The 19,782-nt window shown below is 37.9% G+C and overlaps 1 protein-coding gene across 1 annotated transcript in view; it reads right to left on the bottom strand.

The window, feature by feature from the left end:
- Diaph3 (diaphanous related formin 3) overlaps positions 1 to 19,782 on the bottom strand; it is a 485,489-nt gene that overhangs the window by 350,054 nt on the left and 115,653 nt on the right. The window contains 2 exon segments of the mRNA XM_060391498.1: positions 4,123 to 4,192; positions 4,267 to 4,341. Of these exon segments, the coding sequence (XP_060247481.1) occupies positions 4,123 to 4,192; positions 4,267 to 4,341 (145 nt within the window).

Below are 19,782 nucleotides of genomic sequence, written 5' to 3' on the forward strand. Positions count from 1 at the left end.
ATTCAAAAACGAGTCAAATGTTAGGAGTTGTTCTGAAATATTGTACATATATGTTTAAAAGTTCTATTTTTACATCTAAGAAAGACATACGAAGATCGTGTAATACTCTAAAAATTTGGTAAATACTCACTTTATGTTGAGAGCCACAAGAACCTACCAAATACAAAAAAAAAAAAAACCTATGGAGGAATGAGAGATTCTCAAGTGATGTACAAAAAGAGACTGACAAATATTAAAACAGATACTGATGACAAAAGGCCCTCTGTAACTTTCTTTTTTTTTTTTTTTGAGAAAGAAAGTTAATGAAACAGCTACAAGCAAACATACACATCAGCACTGTTCAGGAGAAAGATAAGGTGAACCACAGCATAATCATGTGATTTCCATAAAATAAGTGAAACAATTTTAGATAGAGTTAACCCAGTGTATTACACCGTCATCATTCCAGCATGTAAACAATGAAGAACACTTGAAATCCACTGGTCTTTTATAATTGCACCACATCTGAATTCAGACTTAGCGTGTTTCAAGTGTTCAAGAACAAGTGGCTACCACAGGACAGTACAAGAATAGTGTGTAAATGCAGAGGAAAAGAGCTGTTCGGAAAGGAGCTGTGTACAAAGTGCCATAGTAGAAATACATAGCCTAAGCACAATAATACTTATTATCAGGAATTCTCTGCTGTTATAAATAAACACATATACAATGACTTAGGGAAGGATAATGTTTATTTGCTTTTGCCAAACCATATCACATCCAATTAGAAAATAAGTAGTTAGGGTAAAGGCATATTATTTTAAGGAAGTATGATCTCTTGTTATACCAAAAATCTGGATCAATATAAAAATACATAGAAGACACCAAATAATACTTCTGTAGAACCTTGTAAGTAGTATGATACTTGTGGATCAAGTCACTACTATAAATGAATACAGGGGCCTTAATCCCAAGTACATACCTGTCCATTATAGCTGAAAATTGGCAATAAATGTAAATATCAAAAACAAAACTCTAACAAGCTTAAACCTAAATGCTTTATTATAAAATTGCATTTATAACTTTATTACCATATATAGACATTTATGTAAAAAAGAAACAAAACTTGACATTGTGCTGAAATACTACATTTACTGGAAAATACTAAGGTGCAGAGGTGTGACAGAGGAAGGGCAAGCAGAGGTGCCAAGACCACAGATACTGCAGTGGGAAGTTTCCCTTCTCGTTCTTACTAGGAGAAAGCTTACCAACAATGAAACTGTCAGGAAAGGCTTGCTCTTCTGATGTTCTGAACTGTTTTATAACTAGAAGCTGAGGCTTTAAAAACCAACATAGAGCTAAAAGCCCACACTGTGCCCTGGCAGTATCACAGAAAATTGTTAGCAGCATAGAAAGCTCCATTTGGACCTAACTCAGAAAGTCAAAGATTACCAAGTACCAAACAGCACGCTCTGTCTCACCAAAGTGGTGGGCTGAGGAAAGTAAATCCTGTCTGCAGTGCCTGCCTTCCAGACTCAGAACCAGAAGGCTCCTTCAGGCTCAAGATGATCCACAATGTGCTGCAGGCAGACTTCCTACGTTTTCCTTCCAACCCCCTGGTTCTAACTACTGTGCAGGAAGGCTGGAATATGAACATTTTGATCTCATGCTTTGACCATCACTCAGTGACAACAAAGGCATGTATTCTAATTTTCTCAATTAAAAAAAAAAAAAGATGGTGCTCATTTTGAGACTAGAATGAGGCCACTTTTCTCTACCTAATACTGAGCAGGGAACTGCTATATAATTCAATAAAATTAAGTATGCAAGGAATTTTAAAAAAAAGAAAGAAATTGACTGTAAGAAATAGTTTACTTACCAGTGCTAGCATCAAAGTGCTTTAATGAAGGCTTTCACAAGTGAAAGCACTAACACCAATTTGGGAAGGTCTTTCCTGAATGCCAAGGACCCACTTAGGGTAATATGATAACTGGTCTGTTCTATACCCAGCACCAATGCTGGGTTCTATTTGCATTCCACAGGAGACCTATTGTTACCTAAAAGAATTCTAGGCTACTGAAGATGAGGTGGTCATGTAAGGGGAGGTAAATACTCTCACCCATGAAAAGACATCCAGCAACAACAGCACATAACTACTGCTATATAAACAATAGTCATGGTGGGTATATCCCAACATTGGAGAAAAATATGAATATGGGAGGACTTAAACAGCAAGAGTCCCTTGCTAATGGGAACATAGTTCAACCCGCAAACAGCTGATAAAAATGAAGACTTTCTTTGATTGCCTCAGTATTTTATAAGAACCATTTAAAAATATTTTATCTCCATTTAATATGTAAAAAATGATTTTCAATGATGTCACAGTTGAACATATTAATGACATACTTAATTGTTGGTACTAAGTAAGTTAAAGATGGTACTTTCATCACTCAGTAAAATTCAGTGAAGATTTCGCAGTGATGACTGGCAACGTAGCATCTGTACCACTGATTAAATGAAGTTTAGGAGAACTACCTACCTTGTGTTGGCAATCTGACTATCAATTTTGCATTTTATAATCTAGACATTTAAATATTAATCCGAAGTAGCAGCAACTGAACTTTGTGTTCTTGTTAGGCTAAGTGTCACTATCAAAATGAAATGCAGTATTTTATGACTCTACATAAACTATAAGAAATGAAATCTACTATGAAATACCAGATCGCCTAAGAGTATAAATATACGATAGCCTCACATTCTGACTAAAACCAAGTAGAGATGTTCTTTTCTACATACTAATTCATTTTAAACATCAGTCTTCACATTGAAATCTGGTCATGTACAGACCTTTGAGTTGAAGGAGTCATTTTCTCTCCTATGAGACTCACATTACCAGCAAAATTCCCCTTTATGTCCTGACTTTAATGGTCTCTGATAAGCAGCTCAATTTGCATGCTTTGAAGGAATTTCAACAAGGAATTTCTCATCCTTACTGTATGACAAAACTGGTGGCTTACTCTTCAAGACGAACATACAAATAACCTACTTCAGAAAACAAAGCTTAATTTAAAAAAAAAAAAAAAGCTACAGGTCTACTCATCAGGAATTCCCAGTGCTGGAGTGGGCAGAAAAGAAACAACATTCCGAGCATTAAAAATGCAAGACTGTCAGGAAGACTCAGCAGATAAGGACATTTGTCACCAAGCCTGAAGACCTAGGTTCAGTTTCCAGAACCAACATTGTAAAAGAATAGAACCAATCTCCATGTCTGTCTTCTGATCTCCGCACTTACACTGCATTACAGGTGTACGGACACACACAAGCAAAAAATAATTAAATAGAAAACTCTACAGAATACTGTCACATAAAACATAAATAATTAGAAAATGCAAATGATGTTATAATTAAACAGTAATGATTTAACCCTCTGATTGTTGCTTTTAAAGAAAAAGGCAAAATAAGCTACATTAAAATTAGCCAAAAAATGTACAGTTTTTCTATATGACAGACATTACACACTACAACACCCATAGATAACCTGTGCTCCCCTGATGCCCAAAAGCAGCTGGCATACCTATCATTACATCTAACATCGTGAGGTACATGAGCTTACACTCAAAGCTAAAGAAACGGCATGAAATGATATCAACAACCAGCAAAATGGGAGTAGGCTAGACAGTGAAAGTCTTAAGTCTACTGTTTAATTCAACTTCACTAGACAAATACTACAGATGTGCCATATTATGCTGACTCAATAAGTGTATCACTACAGCATTTCTAGAATCTTCTCATACTTGTATATATTCACTTTATCCTAGGTTTTAATTCTCAAGATATAAAATGTCTTCACTACTTGAATCTCTGGTAACATATTACAACAAACTATAGTTAGTAATTGTGTAGTACATTAAGGCTTAGATCCTGCTGAGTTTTTGAAAAATCAAAACAGGGAGAAAAGAAGGGTCAAAGTGGAGAGAAAAGAAAATCAAGTCCATCTCCAGAGGAATGTCCATGCTTCAGGAGTAAGCCTGTTCACCTATCAAAACTGGAATCAAACCGAATCATCCCATGACATGCAAGCACAGTCCTCAATGCTGATGCTCTAGCTCATGTAAGAATCTGTGGTGACCAATTTCATCTGCATACCTGTGTGTTCATCAGGGCTTTCAGACACTGGATAACTTTGTGCTGATTCTTCTTTACAACGTTTTCTTGGCTGAATTAAAATAAAATAGTTCAGATTAAAGTTTCACATACTAACAGAATTAACCAAAAATTATCAATACTTACATTTGCTCGTTAATCAGTTTTTCCAAAATGTCCAACAGTAATCCGAGTCCCTCATGTCCAAAGCTTTGCACCCAACTGAAAAATAAGTGATTTGCATGTTAATTTCATACTTAGCAAAAAATGCTGTACACCTATAACTTTTAATTTTCAGTCATGATCGTGACTACAATATAAGCATAACACTAGATATGAAACTGTCCCTGATTCAGATAACATGACTGCAAGCTATTGACAGTAGTAAGCTAGCATGGTTCAGTCTGGCTTCTCAGAGGTGAGCCTCTACCATGGTCCATCTTCAACATGTTGGGAACTAGAAGTCCTCCATGAAAACATAAGGATCTGTACCAAAAACTTAGGGGGGGGAGGGGAGAAAACTATCAAACAGAGCTTCACTAAGCAGTTTCCCATCTTCACACCACTGGATAAGCCTCAGTCCAAATATAGCAAAGCGCAAAAACAGGCTTAGTTTAAAAAAAAAAAAAAAACACTAAGTGGGGGGATATAATCTGATAATAAAAAGATAAAGAGCAAAAATATATCCATACAGCTATGTGAATAGTGTATGAAAAGTAAATGCTAAAAAAAATAAGCTTTTATCAAACAAGTAGAAATAGGCACCACAGAGCATAAAAACAAACTTATGTCACATACCAGAAAGCACTGCCAGTTTCTCAATTATGATACAAAGTAAGTTCTCCATTGAAGACAAAGCAAAAGCTAGAGTGACCATAGCATAACTTCAGCCTAAAAGCAGAACTATGATTGCCCCAATAACTATACAAAGCCTTAGAGTAACCCTTTACTTCCACAGTGAAGAGATTTTTCTCAAATGCAATTTTAAGCTTTCTCTGGAGAAAAAGTCTTTTCCCACAAGTGCTATAAGGAACCTTGAAATCCATATGCAGAATGAAAATCTTTATCCCTATGTAGTGACAAAAGCTGTCAATAAACCGATGACAGACTTATATGTAAGCTAAAACAATAAAACTAGCATGTTACAAGGAATGAGAGGCGCTTCGGGACACCAGAACAGTATGAACATTTTGTGACAGGCTCCCAGAGGTACAGGAAACCAAAGCAGAAGGAACCAAATACAATTACATCAAACCAAAAGCATCTGTTCCATGACAAAGGAGGCAAGCAACAGAGCAGCAAAGACAGTCAACACACTGGGAAGAAGAATTAGCAAGTGAGCCATCTCACAAGAGGCTAATACAGACAATATAAAAAGGGCTCGCAAAACTCAACTGCAAAAACAATAACCTGATTAGCAAGTAGGAAAACAACCTAAATGATCCTTCTTAAAGGAAAGCAAAGAAACAGCCAACAAGTAAACGAAACAAGTTCAGCATGGCTAAGAGCCAGGAAAAGAGCAAGGCAAAGCCAAAGTAAGCTATAGTGCCATTCCATGAAGTAAGAACAACTGTTAACACAAAGACAAAAGGAACACCATCTGTCAAGGATGGGGGTAAAGGGAACATGTAGCTGGTAGGAATGCAAATTAGCACAGCCATTACAGGAAATAGCAAGAGGCCTCTACACCATTTAATAAACCACAATATGAGCAATCAATTACCAACAATCAATTGCACTATTAGAATTATATCCAAAGGAAATAAAGTCAGCCAGTCAAAGAGACATTTGCACTCTCATGTTTACTGCAGCACTGTTCCCAACTGCCAAGATACAGAAGCAACTAAGTACCCAGAATCTAATTCCTCGCTGAGGAAATGTGGTGCACAGACATGATGGAACAGTAATCAGATATAAGCAATGATATCTAAGACCAGCTTTGACATCAACAAGGGAAACTGATCTGGCTGGCTGATCACCCAGCAGACTTTCTCTGAGGGTAACTTTCCAGGCCAGAACTCAGAGTTACCAACTATGGCTTCCACTGATAGTGGCAAGATGAGGAGCCAGCACTGAATTGCTGGTGACAGGGAAGATGCGGGCAGCTTCCATGCCTGGCACACCCGTACATTTGATGAAGTAAGACAGACTCCAGCAGGTAAGCTCCAACAAGCTTCTTATTAAAAGCTCCTTTATGTTCTTTAGGCATGTACTTTACACATGCATACATATACACACACACATTCACATACTGGGTAGATGGAAATGGACTCCAACTCAACCTTACATACATAGACATAAACATTCAAAACCAACCAGCTACTTTACACATATATACATTTAGTGGATGGAACGAACTCCAAAGAGTGAGTTCCAACAACTTTATTTTTCTTCCCACAGCTTATATATACCAACAAGATCTTTCAAGCAGTACGAAAATCACAATGTGGTTACATTCTAATTTTCTTTAAGTGAATTATTACAATGAATATACGTAAGAAAAAGATGCTCCTAAATACCCTCACATGATCAAGTGTTTTATGCATTACGGGTGAGAAACAAATACGGAAATCAAATTATTCTCCCAAACCCATATACACTTGTAACTAAGCAATTTGTTATAGGCTAACAAAGTATGAGCAAGCAAGGTAATTTTTCAGCCAGTTATTTTTGTTTTGTTTTGTTTCTTTGTTTACTGGCAGGCTGCAATTTGCAGTTACAAAGAAAGAATCAATTATCTTAAAAGGTAATCTTGTAAAACTCTTAAAAGAATAAAAAAAATCTTAATTTTATATAAAAAACAATCAGCCATTTCTACTTTAAATCCTCAAAGTGAGCATCTACTCATTAATAATTTTTATTAAATTGTATCAGAAAGCTGAGGGCAAAAATTTGAGGTCCTGCTTCAGTGAGAGAGTCATGTCAGCTAGTGCTAACTGAGGTATTGTTCTTGCTTCCCAAACTCAAAAAGTCCCTGGATTTACTATGAAGAGTGCATATTTCTTAACTTCAAATTGTTCTCTGAGATTTTCTATATCAGAGCCACTAGCAAAAACATGTTTACCTAACACTGCTAAACATTAATTTTTTTCAAATTCTTTCTAAGGGTAGTGGTCACTGCTAACAATCTACATCTCTAGGTTCTTTTCAAGGCTAGTGGTTTAATATTTAGTCTGCTCCTGCAGCAGCAATGTTTGAAAGGGGTCAAGCATTGTTATTGTGAGTGTCAGTGATACTGCCCAGTGAGGGGGTGGAAGCCTCATTACAGTTTCCATACAACTCATCTATTTTGAGGGATATAGTGATAACAAGGGCAACAAGCAGAAGCCTTAAGTCCTCAGGACAGGTAGTCCTTGGATTATGCCTCTCCGAGACAAACCCATCATGGTGGCACTAACTGGTGGGCCACTTTCCACCAGTACTAGAGCTATTTTGCTGTTCCTCTTGAAAGGGCCCCAACACAATGAAGTATTGGTATTTGCACTGGGGAGACCTGGAAATCCTTATATTAAGTGAAATGGGCCAGGAACAGAATGACAAGAATTGTGTCATCTTACCTCTGAGTGGAACCTAGAAAATCTGATCACACTGAACCTGTGATACTAGCATTAGATATCACAAAAGGATGGGGGAGGCATGGACTGTTAGGAACAAGAGCTTCTGCTATGGCCTGAAGGGGATAAATGCTACCAGCTATGTGTTACACATCTCTAAAGTCAGAAGAAAGGACTTTAAATATTAGTACCCAAGAGAAATGATAAATGTTTAAGGGGAAAGATGTTTAATCTAAGTAGACAAGTATTAAAACAGTGCACAATATACCCCATGACATGTATACTTCTCCTATTCCTATTTAAAACATAATTTAAACTATGTACATTGCTTAAAATTCATCTTCTGCATTTAATACTCTGTGGACACAGCTTGATGACCTGTTCAGAGTTTCAGATATCATAAGAAGACAAATGTATTCCTAAACTGCACATTTCTTTGCAAACACAAGTGCACTCTTCAGTTAGACGATTTTCCTGATCTCTTCCTGCCCAGTGAAAGCCATGAAATATCTAATTCAACAATGCCAGGAACAGCAAAGGCACGCCCCATCAAAGACTGAAGACCACTATTATGGCTGAGATGAAGGGAACAGTTAAACAGACACCACTGCTTTCACACGAAGATGCTACTTCAAAAGTGAAGAGTTTACTTTCCACTATCAGCTGCAGACAGATTACCTACAGGCATTTCAAATCTGGCTTTCATGTTCCATAAAAATACCTACAGCATCCGCTTAGCTCTTTCCCTTGTTGACATCTTATTCTGTATTTATTCTTATTTCACATGCAGTGCAGAAGCTTAAAAAAACACATTCAAAGAGTGGAATCATTCTGCTCATTGCGACCCCTTGTGTTAGTACTTCCCAGTGGGCCTTCAGTATTTTATTTAAAGTAAATTTTCAACTATCTTCATATTCAAAAGTATATCTATAAAGAGATTCTAAAGCTAATATGAATGATTTGAGATTATTCACTATTATCACTTTCATTCACTGGCAGATAAAGTTATTATTCACAAAACTGCCTTTCCCAAAATATAGAATAACTTTAAATTATGTTAACGAAAGAAAAAGTATTGCACTTAATATGCTAACGTTGGGATGTGGAATAGACTTTAGGAAGCATACAAACTCAAGCAAAACAGAAAGTTCTCTGATATGAATAATTAGTAACAGAACATGACTATGTACAGCTTATCAACCCTAACATAACAAGTATAATTAGAAAAACAGCACCCACAGTACTCAAATCAACTATTTCTAAACACCCCGGATACGACTTTTCCAGACTACACAACCATTAAAATTTTCAAGCACTTATATTACATATAAACTAGCTGGTCATGAAACAAAAGTTATTAAGGTAACAGGAGAATAAGCAAATCTCAAACCACATGAGCGTCCAATCTTTTCACTGTGGGAATTAATTTCTCAGCAACAACAAAATCAAGGTGGAAACCTCTAAAGTGAACACTGTAAGATGAAACAGAATAATATCCTAGCCTTACCAATTTCTAAAAAAGAAAAACTTTTTGTCTTTTTTTTTTGTATGTTATTATTTTTTGAAATATAATTACATTGTTTTCCCTTTCCTACAGGAACCCCTTCCCAATGCTAATTTTTTTTTACGTCTTTGAGAATTTCAAACAGTGTGTTTTGATTATTCACATCCGCTCTCCAAACTCCTGCCAGAACTTCCCCTTCTTTCCCAACCAACTTTGTGTCCTTCTTTTTAATCATCAAGTCCAACTTGTGCTGACCACATATTCTTGGTGTATGGCCATCTGGTAGAGCAGGGCAGACCAAGAAGAGGTAAACTTTTTATACTTGTGTGAATTTTCATGCTGTCTTTTAAATGAGTAATTTCTTCAGTTCTCTGTTTTTCTTTAAGTATGTGGGAAACTACCTAGCAAGGTTATACTTTACATTTCATAAAAATATTTCTAAAATATTCTATTTTAAAACAGAAAATAAAAAAGAATACAGGGAGTGACAGATAAAAGAGAGACATACTATTTAAACATAAAAATCTAAAGGTAGTGTTACCTAAAGGCCAGTTTTGAAAATGCAAATCAAAATATACAATGAGTCAAACCTGGTGTGATGGCACATAGCTTCTTTCTATCCCAGCAGTGAAAAAGTAGACCCAGGTCTACATAGCAATTCCAGGCCAGTGGGGATGCATAGTAAGACACTCTCTCAAAAAAAAAACACACATTTTTTAAATGTGTGACATTTTTATAAACATTGCATCCACTGTTCTAACGAGTAGTCATCATCAGAAAACTCAAGACCACATTACAACCCAATTCTATTTTTATCACTCACTCACTACTTAGAAACAAATATCCACGCCTTGACTTCTGGAAGGTGAAACATGGTCCTGAGAATGCAGCTCTAGAGTCTTGACAGGGGCTAATTTCTACAAGGTTTCTCATCGTTCAAGAAGGAAAAAAAAAAAAAAAAAACACCTGGAAAAACATTACCAACGGATCTACGAATGATCAATCTTCAGGAAACACAGGTGGCAGGCCTTGCCATGGCCTGGCAGCAAAGGACCATTGGGCATCAGTCAAACTACAGCTTCATTTGAGGAAGAATAAGCAACATAAAAACATTGCTTCTTCCTTGAATGGAAATTTCAGAAATCATTATGACATCTGTATGGTAGGGAAAATACTTTAAATTAGAAAATAATGTGTGGTAGATACTAATCTAACCTGCCTCTTAAAATTCTATAACAGAAGATAATCAAATTCTCAAGCACCTTAAGGAAAGTTAAGTAACGACCATGTAGAAATTGCTAGCGGGATTTCAGTGTGGGAGAAAAGATGAGAGGAAGCAGTAGTAAACCTTCACAGAGAAACAGAAGGAGGGGGAATGGGATGGCAATCCTCCAGAATTATAGTCCAAACTACCTTTAAATATTCAAAAGCGGTTTAGTTTGCAAAATCAGTTATTGCTTGCAGGGACACAAGATGAAAGCAAAAGCAAATAAAATGGTTTCTGAAACTTTGTTTTAGAAAGCAAATATACCTCGTCACTTCAATGAACAGTGGTGACAGCAGTCAGATTTCAGAAATTCACAAACACTCTCCCACCATCAGTCTGCTATGTTTACAGTTACTGCCTCTTTTCCTATGTGTCCATAGGAGAGGAATAAAAAATGTTTCCTGAATGATCATAAATCAAATAGTACTATCAGACCATATCTTATCCAATGCAAATTTCTCATTTTTCTTAGCTTTTTTTTTTTTTTTTAAGACAGAGTTTCTCTGTGTAGTCCTGGCTGTCCTGGACTCACTTTGTAGATAAGGCTGACCTTGAACACACAGAGATTTTCCTGCCTCTGTCTCCCAAGTGCTAAGATTAAAGGCGTGCACCATCACCGGCTCAATGCAAATTTCTTAAGGCTAGGAACTATTTCTCATTTGCTCAAACTTATAAATTTAGGATGCAACAAATTTGCTCAAAGTTATAAATTTAGGATGCAACAAATAGTTTAGAATGAAATGGAGAGGCTTTTGCTTTCAGAAGACCTAATCTCAGGCCCCAGTACCCACATCAGGTTGCTCACAACTGCATACAACTCCAGTTCCGGGAAATCAAGGTGTCTAGCCTCCCTAGAGACCTGTATTCATTCACATATCCACAAACAGATAAAAAAATGAAAAAGGAACCTATAAGATGACACAGAGTCATATTTGGTTATTATATGTAAGAAAAAGCTTATACAGTAAGAAGTTAAGGTCACCTAGATGTAGAGCTGCCTCATGTTGGTGCCTAGATATTGACCTTTATTTACACATGGAGTAAACAGTACAGAGGATACCATCTTTGCAACAATGCTGAGCTTGTCCCAGCCTCCATACTCCAAACTCCAATTCAGCTTCCAGATGGAGTATGCGTCTACACGGAACCAAAGATAATAGCTCTGGAGTTGCTGTCCTAATTCACATTTTAGGACTTGCCTGACTGCCACTCCAAGGGTGATGCTTCTTTAATATTAAGCTTCAAGTGTTCACTAACAATGGCAGCCAGCCTTTTTTTAAAGGCTCACTGTGTGCATGGTTCTGCATTAAGTATGAGAAATACAAAAATGAATAAAATATGTTCTCTGCCCTTGAAGCGATCATAGATTAGTGGCTGAAACAAATGTTAGAACAAAATTATTTCCATAATGTAGTAAGTGCTGTCACTGTGGCACCTGGGAACAGGAAGACTTTGCAGTAACTGATGTCTGGCCTAAGTACTGAAGGTTAAAGTCACAGAACAGGAGGTTTTTATACAGGTAAAAATACAGAGGCATTAGCTATAAAAGGCATCCCAGTGATGAATACCATAGAAAGCTCTATCAGAAATGACCCATATAGGCACTAAATGCATGATTTCAGAACTGTATATACCAAGGATAACAGGTAGGACCAAATAGCTAGGCGTTTAGGGAGAGTATTAAGTTTGAGGACTGCAGAAGATATGGCATGTTCCAGATACAGAGTGAGTCCAGTCAGTTAAAAGTGTTTGCACTGTCACACATGCAGACTGCACAGCACAGTGGAATCTATCCTGCATGCAGAGTTGCAGGACTATCTACAGAGAGGAAAGCTCAGGCAAGGTCTCTGTGAGAGGGGTAGAGGTGGGATTGAACGAGAAGGGTATTACCAAGAAATGGGTCTAAGATTGGCAAACATCACTGAACTAGACTAAAAGGAACTATGGGTGTTTGTTTTCTAACTAAGGGAGGTTGACATCAGGGCCATCTGGAAGAACAAAGGCCTAGGTAGCATGTGACATAACAGTGGTCACTCATCTTGCTTGCTGTGCCCTTCCACCTAAGACCTAGTATCTGCAAGGGTCTATTACAGGAGATGTAGGAAAAAGGAATACTGGTCCTCTGTCTATGTGATCTGATAGAACATTCACCCTCCCTATCTAACCTAACAATATGTGCATCCTAACACCAGAAACTATGAATACACCATGGCATATCCGCAAAGGGAAAATTACCGTTACCAACCAGATAATCTTTAAACATAAAGATTAATGCTAGATTACCCACAGTTGGTCTAACCTAATCATATGACTCTTAGAAGTTATGACTCAGTAGAATTAAAAGATCAAAGCAGAAGATTCAAAATAGGAAAAGGAATCAACCCACCTTTATTTGTTTTAAGTGTGTTGTCCCTCTCTGCTTACTCAGATCTTACTTGAATTCATTCATTGTTTCACAGCTTTCAGTATAAACATACTGAACTTATTTCATTAGAATTACAATATTTAAGATATTATAAATGACATTTTATTTTCCCCAAGTTAATAGCTAATACATAGAAATGAAATTGATTTTATAAGTTCATTTGAATCCTTCATCCCTGCTGAAATTACTGATAAATTCTAAAAACAGCTGGCAATTTTGACATTCTCTTTTTAAATAATCATGCCTCCTGCAAACAGAGACTTTCATTTTTCCCTTTGTAATCAGTACGCTTTCATTTCCTACTTTTGCCTCTGTGCTTTGTATATAACCTACAATATGGTGATAAGTAATGCAAGCAGAAACCCTTGTCTTATTCTCAATCTTATGATTTAGTCTTTCATCATTAAATAGAACATTAACCTGTAGGGTGTTCTTTGAATTCTTCATTTTGTAATACTATTTTCTGTGGGTGGATATCTTGCCTACATGTAGGTCTATGCATAATGCATATGCCTGCTGCCCATGGAGGTACAAGGCGGGCACCAAATCTCCTGGAATTTCAAATGCTTGTTACCCATTATGTATCTCAAAATACAATTCAGGACATCTGGAAGAGCAGCCAATGGTGCTCTTTTTTTTATAATTTTTATTTTTTTATATTAATCACAGCTTATTTACTTTGTATCCCAGCAATAGCCCCCTCTCTCATTCCCTCCCAATAACCACTGAGCCATCGTTCAAGTCCTTTATCAGCAGGACTTTCCACTATCAAGAGGACAAAGTTACTAACTGTAGTATTTGCCTAGAGCTGTTACAATAAAGCAAGAAAAAGTGAATGGTTGAAAACAACCTATGTTCTCTCTTATATCATGTATGTTCTATTGGTAATTTGTTAAGTGTTGTTTAAGTTCACTAAAAAGTTGCCTCTGGAAGCAACACTGTCAATGTCACATTTTAGACCTAATTGTTTTTGCTTTAATGATTTATAAAGCCCTTTATTTGGAGGTAGGCTTTGCCCCCATCTTTGTGTCCCAGAAGTAATAACACAAGGACCCAAATGTAAAAATGTCACATCTATTAAAAAAAAAAAAAAAAAAACCTGAATAACAAACTATTTTTGCCACTATGTAAGGATGAGTATACAGCTCAGAGGGAGAGTGTTTACCTAACATGCACGAAGCCATATGTTCAATTCACAGCTCCACAATAATCTATTTCCGGTGGAAGAGAGAAGCTAGAAGTTCAGCCATGGAAAGTTAATCTGTGAAGAGAAAGCTCCATTGACAACTCCAAGCGACTGTCTCAGCTACCCATGTGGCATCGTTTTTTTACTGGAGGCAGTGAGGACCATTTTGATAACATTACTCGACATTTTACATTTTCTTTTATTGAGAGGCCTCACCGAAGGGGACACACTGCTCTTCTCAGGAGTCCATGAATTGGAACTCCAGCAGGCTGCCATAACAGTGCTTCCCTGGTGGCTTCTGCTTGGTCTGTGTAAGCTCCCTCTGGTGATACTACCTTCCTACTGTAACTGTTTCTTTTACTTGAAAGCTTCACTGGAGGGCACCTGCTCTACCAAAAGTCCAGCTGACTAGCTAAAAGGGAACTGCTCAACAGTTTCTATTGGATACTCTGAGCATTCAATTAGATAATGTTTTGCTATCTTCTGACTAGCAATTGCTATTTATTATTAACTTTAGCTTGCTGTACACTCATTCAAAACTCACCCATTCAGTACCAAAATTATGTCTATCATAAGTCATTCTCCACACTCTACAAAAAAACAAACAAACTTGTACTTCCAGAGGGTACAAGTGCAAGAGTAAGATGTCATCCAGAAGACAACATCTTGTGAATATTGTTTTTTAGATCCTAGAGAAGTTCCTACCTTTGCTATTCCTATTCCCTGGTCTCCCCACGTGAGAAATGCGTCTCTGTTCTTGTAAGTACACAAGTCACACTGTCATAATTTGTTTTTCTAATACTGTGATATAAACATTCTGACCAAAGCAACTTGGAAGAGAAAAGGGTTTATTTGGCATATACTTTCTGATCACAATCCATTATTTTGGAAAGCCAGGACAAAAATTCAAGCAGAAAGCTGGAGGCTGAAACTGGAGTGAACCCAGTTCATAAAAGTACGAGCTTGGGCAGCTTGCTTTTTAATACAGCCTAGGCCCACCTGCCCGGACTGGGCCCTTCCCCCAGCAAACACTAATCACATTCTTGCTTATCAGCCAATCTGATGGAGGCAATTCCTCGACTGACTGTCCCTCTTCACAGATGACTCTAGCTTGTGCCAAGTTGACAAGCTCCTTCATACTTCCACATTAATTACATCAACAGAACCCTGTTTCTAAATGAGAAGCGAGAATGTAAGCATGTATTTAAGTTGTCACAACACCCTCTGTCCCACTTTTCCTGAGATTTTTAAATTTATTTTCCTAATCAATAAGTGTTAGATTTTGGCGAGTGCTTCCTCTGGAATTTGATTAAACAACTTTTCTCCTTTGGCTTGAGATACAGCATATTAAGAAAGAATCCTTGTATATATGTTTAAGATGGTCATTGGGTATAGACCATTCAGTATACTTCATGCTCTGGTTGTCACATGGTCTTCATCAGGTAAAACCTTAAGGAAATAAACTAAAATGTTTCTGAATGGTCTACTTCCTTGAAGAGACTTACAGAATTGGTATTAAGGCTCCATTAGATGTGTGATACATTCTCCAGAGATATCATCCATACCTGAACATAATTGGGGAGACATTTTAATTAGGAATTTCACTAACATAGTATATATAGAACCATCTAAATTTTCTTTTTACATTCTATTGCATGCTAAATAACAGTTTAGTACTTTTCAAAAAAGTTGGTTTATCTTACCCAAATTATTTAATTTGTGTATGTAAAGCTGCTTACAAATATACTAATATATTTTATCTTACTCTAACAAAACGCCTGATGCTGAGGACCTCATAAAGACATGGTTTATTTAGTTCACAAGAGGCAAAAGGTCTACATTGGTCAGCCTTGTGTTCAGTCTCTAGTAGAAACCACTAGAAGTTGGTATCACATGGATGACACAGGGTGAGTGGAAGCATTAAAATTTTTACATATTGAAGTGGATATGGAGAGAGAAAGGGTATAGGGAGAAAAATGAGGGGGTAATCAGGTATGGGGAGTGTGGGAAAGAGGTGAGAGGGCTTGGAGACAAAAGGGAAACCTAGGACAGGGGCATCTCTGAGACAAGCTGGAGACCTGAGACAGGTAGGCTACAGAATCTCTAGCTGAGGCTCCTAGTAGTGGGAGACATGGAGACTGAGGAGGCCATCTTCTAGCCAGGCAGGACTTACAGTGGTGGCACGAGAACACCAACCCACACACAAAAACTTCGACCCCAAATTTACCTTGCCTACAAGATGTGCAGAGATAAAGACAGAGGAGAGACTGGGGAAACATCCAACCAAAGCGTGGCCCCTCCTGGTACCCACCCCACGGGAGAGAGCCAACCTGACACCATTAAGGATACTCTGCTATGTTTATAGACAGGAGCCTAGCATCACTGTCCTCTGAGAGGGCCCACTGAGCAGCTGAGACTCACAGCCAAGCATTAGGTGAAGCTGAGGAATCGGGGAGAGGGGGGTGGAGGAAGAGATGATGGAAGGACCTAGAGAAAATAGGGATGCCACAAGAGGATCAACAGAGTCAACTAACCTAGACCCATGGGGTCTCTTGTAGAAACTGAAGCACAAACCAAGGAGCATGCATGGACTGAACCTGGGGTCCTGCATATGTGTAGCTGCTGGGAAATTTAATGTCCCTGTGGGTCTCCTAGTGAGCTGAGCTGTGAGGTGGGAGGGAGGGGGTGCTGTCTCTGACTCTGTTGCCTCTTTTCAATCACTTCCTCCTGGCAGGGCTGCCTTTCTTGGCCTCAGTTGATAAGGATGAGCTTAGTCCTGGTGTGACTTGATATGCTGAGGTAGGTTGTAGGGAGGGGCTCCCCTTTTATGATAAGAGAGGGAGGATAGAAGGAAGAGGTTGGAGGACAGGAGAAGAGGAAGGGGCCTATGATTAGGATGTAAAGTAAATATATTAAAAACAAACTATAGATAATGTGAAAAGGAAAAAAATTATATTATTCGTGGCTTGAAAATTAATCATTTCAAACAACCAGCTTTTTGTTTCAATAATTTCCTTTACTTTCCTTTCTATTTTCACTGTGATTTTTATTTACATTTTTATTATTTTCTTCCCTGTACTTGCTTTAAAGGTTTTTGTGGGTTTGCTTGGTTTTCCCTTGATTCCCTTTTGCTGCCCATGGGAGATCATAAGAAAGCATTAATCTTTATTTGAGCTTTTCCCCTTTTCTAATCTGTCTGGTGCTATAAATTTCCCTCTGAGTACTTCGTTAGCTGTATCAGACATTCTGAAATCCCATATGTGGAATAAGTAAAATGTACATTCTATTTCCCTGGAAACTATTTTATGAACAGGAACAGTTCTATGAGCCATAAATTATTTATGTAAGTTGTTCTGCAAGTGTATGGTGATCTTTTCAGATGTGTATTACTGAGGTCCAGGTCTCTTGTGGTATTTTTAAATTGATAATATTTGCTTTATGGCATAGGATATGGGTTACCTTGATCTATGTTTCATGGTCCTATAATAATAGAACTGGTTCTAATATTGTTTGGTTGACAGCACTTAATTATGTTTTACATTGTGTCACTTAAAGGTACTGAATGCTATGTATTCATTAGCATTCAGCCCCATCCAATGGAAGCATAAAATAGCATCACACCCAGTTGTATGGTACTTGCTGAGCACTGCTTGTGTAGACCTCTCCTGACCTCAGAAGCTTGGAACCATGTACAGTGTGAAGGATGCTTTTATTCTATAGATTCTTGCTTTTATTTCTGGTATTCGCCTCCAGTGTGGCTATAACAACAGGTGCATTCCTGCTATTTCACAGTGTGCACTGCTCTGGGAAAGCTGTAGCCATGGAGCATCTGACCCCGAGTCAACTCTGTTTCACCATCATTTATTGCGACTCTGTTCCTCAGGTCTTCACAGTCTAAGTTAGCCCCTATCAGGTCTACAGAATTCTAGAATTGGCGATAATACGGCTAACCATGGCTATTCCAATCAATTACCTTTTTCAAATAGGATTGCTCCACCCACTATTCACATATGACTTTGCTTCACTGAGAATAAAAAAGCTGGGCACAGAACAGTGGCTTAACTTGGCTTTTTCTCAAGGCAAACATTTTTGGCCCTGTGGATGGACACTTATCCCTTTACCCAAGGAAATGTGTACTCTCTTATTCTGAAGGCTTTTAGCCCTCACCACCAGACTAATCCTGGAGCCTCTTCACCTTTTAGCTTTAATTCTCTGCAGCAGGTCCTTTCTCTACATCCTTTCACTATACCCGACACCTCACTTAATCTTCCCTAGACTCCGTCCCTGCTGTCACGAGTGAGTACCTCAGCAGTGTGTACATCCTCACTAACACCTTCCTCTCCAAACACTTGAGGCACCTCACAGACCCTGTACCTTCACCTCTGGTTGACTCTAAGAGCTGCTGTCTTGAACCCTCTTTTGGGAATCTCTGTGTCCAGAGTTCATGTGCTGACATCCTGGAATAACACCCTGCTCCTTCTACCTCACTGTCTTCTTTGTAGACCATCCACTTGGCCTGGTCTGCACAGGGTCCAGTAATAAACTCACTGCACTGGAAAAGGTTTTCTCTCACCATCCTTTCTTTCTATTTCCAAGATTTTCAGTCATACTGACCTACTATAATGTTTCATCCTGCTTTAAATCTTGTTGGATGATTCCAGGATATTTGTTGTCTACGATTTTTTTTTTCACACAATTTGGAATGTTCTGGTACAGTAGATATGCTAAAACATGGAGATTTGGGGTATAAGACTCTAGATCTTATTTAAATTTCTTACTTTAGCTGATTTCTTGTAGCACAGTACCAGTGAAAGACGAGAAAGCATTTCAATTGCCAAGAAGAAATAGGATTTCAAGCTTCCGGAGAATACACCATAGACAAATGGAGACTGCCTAACATGACTGGAAATTTGGCCTCCACAGATGGCCCTCTGGCAGACAGGAGCAGGACTGCCTTGTTAACCTTTGCCATATAACATCTACTCGCAAGATGGAAAGGAGTTAAGAGGGCTGTTACAATGGTGCTGATGACCCAGCTGGGAACAGGAAAGACTATCTTCTTTAGTGTGGAAACAATTGTCTGCTCTAGTGACGGTCCAAGCTTCCTGATGTGCTTCCTCTCATGTGAGTAAGAAAGAGCCATGGGTTTTTTTCTGTGGTGTTTTTCAGATAGACTAATGCTTTACAAGAGGCTGCCTGGCCTGGCCAAATGGATACAGACAAACTCATTTAAAAGAAAACTAGACAAACAATCAATATGGAAAAATACTTGTAAGTTAGATTTTAAAATATAGATTATGCTTTCTAATTTTTGTTTGTTTGTTTCTTTGTTTTTCAAGACAGGGTTTCTCTGTGTAGCCTTAGCTGTCCTGAACTAACTTTTTAGACCAGGCTGGTCTTGAACTCACAAAGAGCTGAGTGGCTCTCCCTCCCTGAGTGCTGGGATCACAAATTCGTGCCACAGCACCCTGCCTGCACTTCCTATTTTTATTTTAAAATGTTTTTGTTCCCATATAAGAAATACATACAAATATATGGAGCTACAAAACATTCTTAACCATCCTCCACCTCCTTAGATAACTCAATTACTGTTATTTCAAATATGTACATGAAACATTTATTAATGCCTGTGGCTAACAAACATTCTATTTCCTAACACATTCACACACTTTAGCTCCCACGAAAAGTCAGCATGTTTGTTTCCAAATATGTTCTTAGCAATTGTGC

The sequence above is a fragment of the Meriones unguiculatus genome, chromosome 9 (genome assembly GCF_030254825.1).
Source record: "Meriones unguiculatus strain TT.TT164.6M chromosome 9, Bangor_MerUng_6.1, whole genome shotgun sequence".
Taxonomy (NCBI): Eukaryota; Metazoa; Chordata; class Mammalia; order Rodentia; family Muridae; genus Meriones; species Meriones unguiculatus.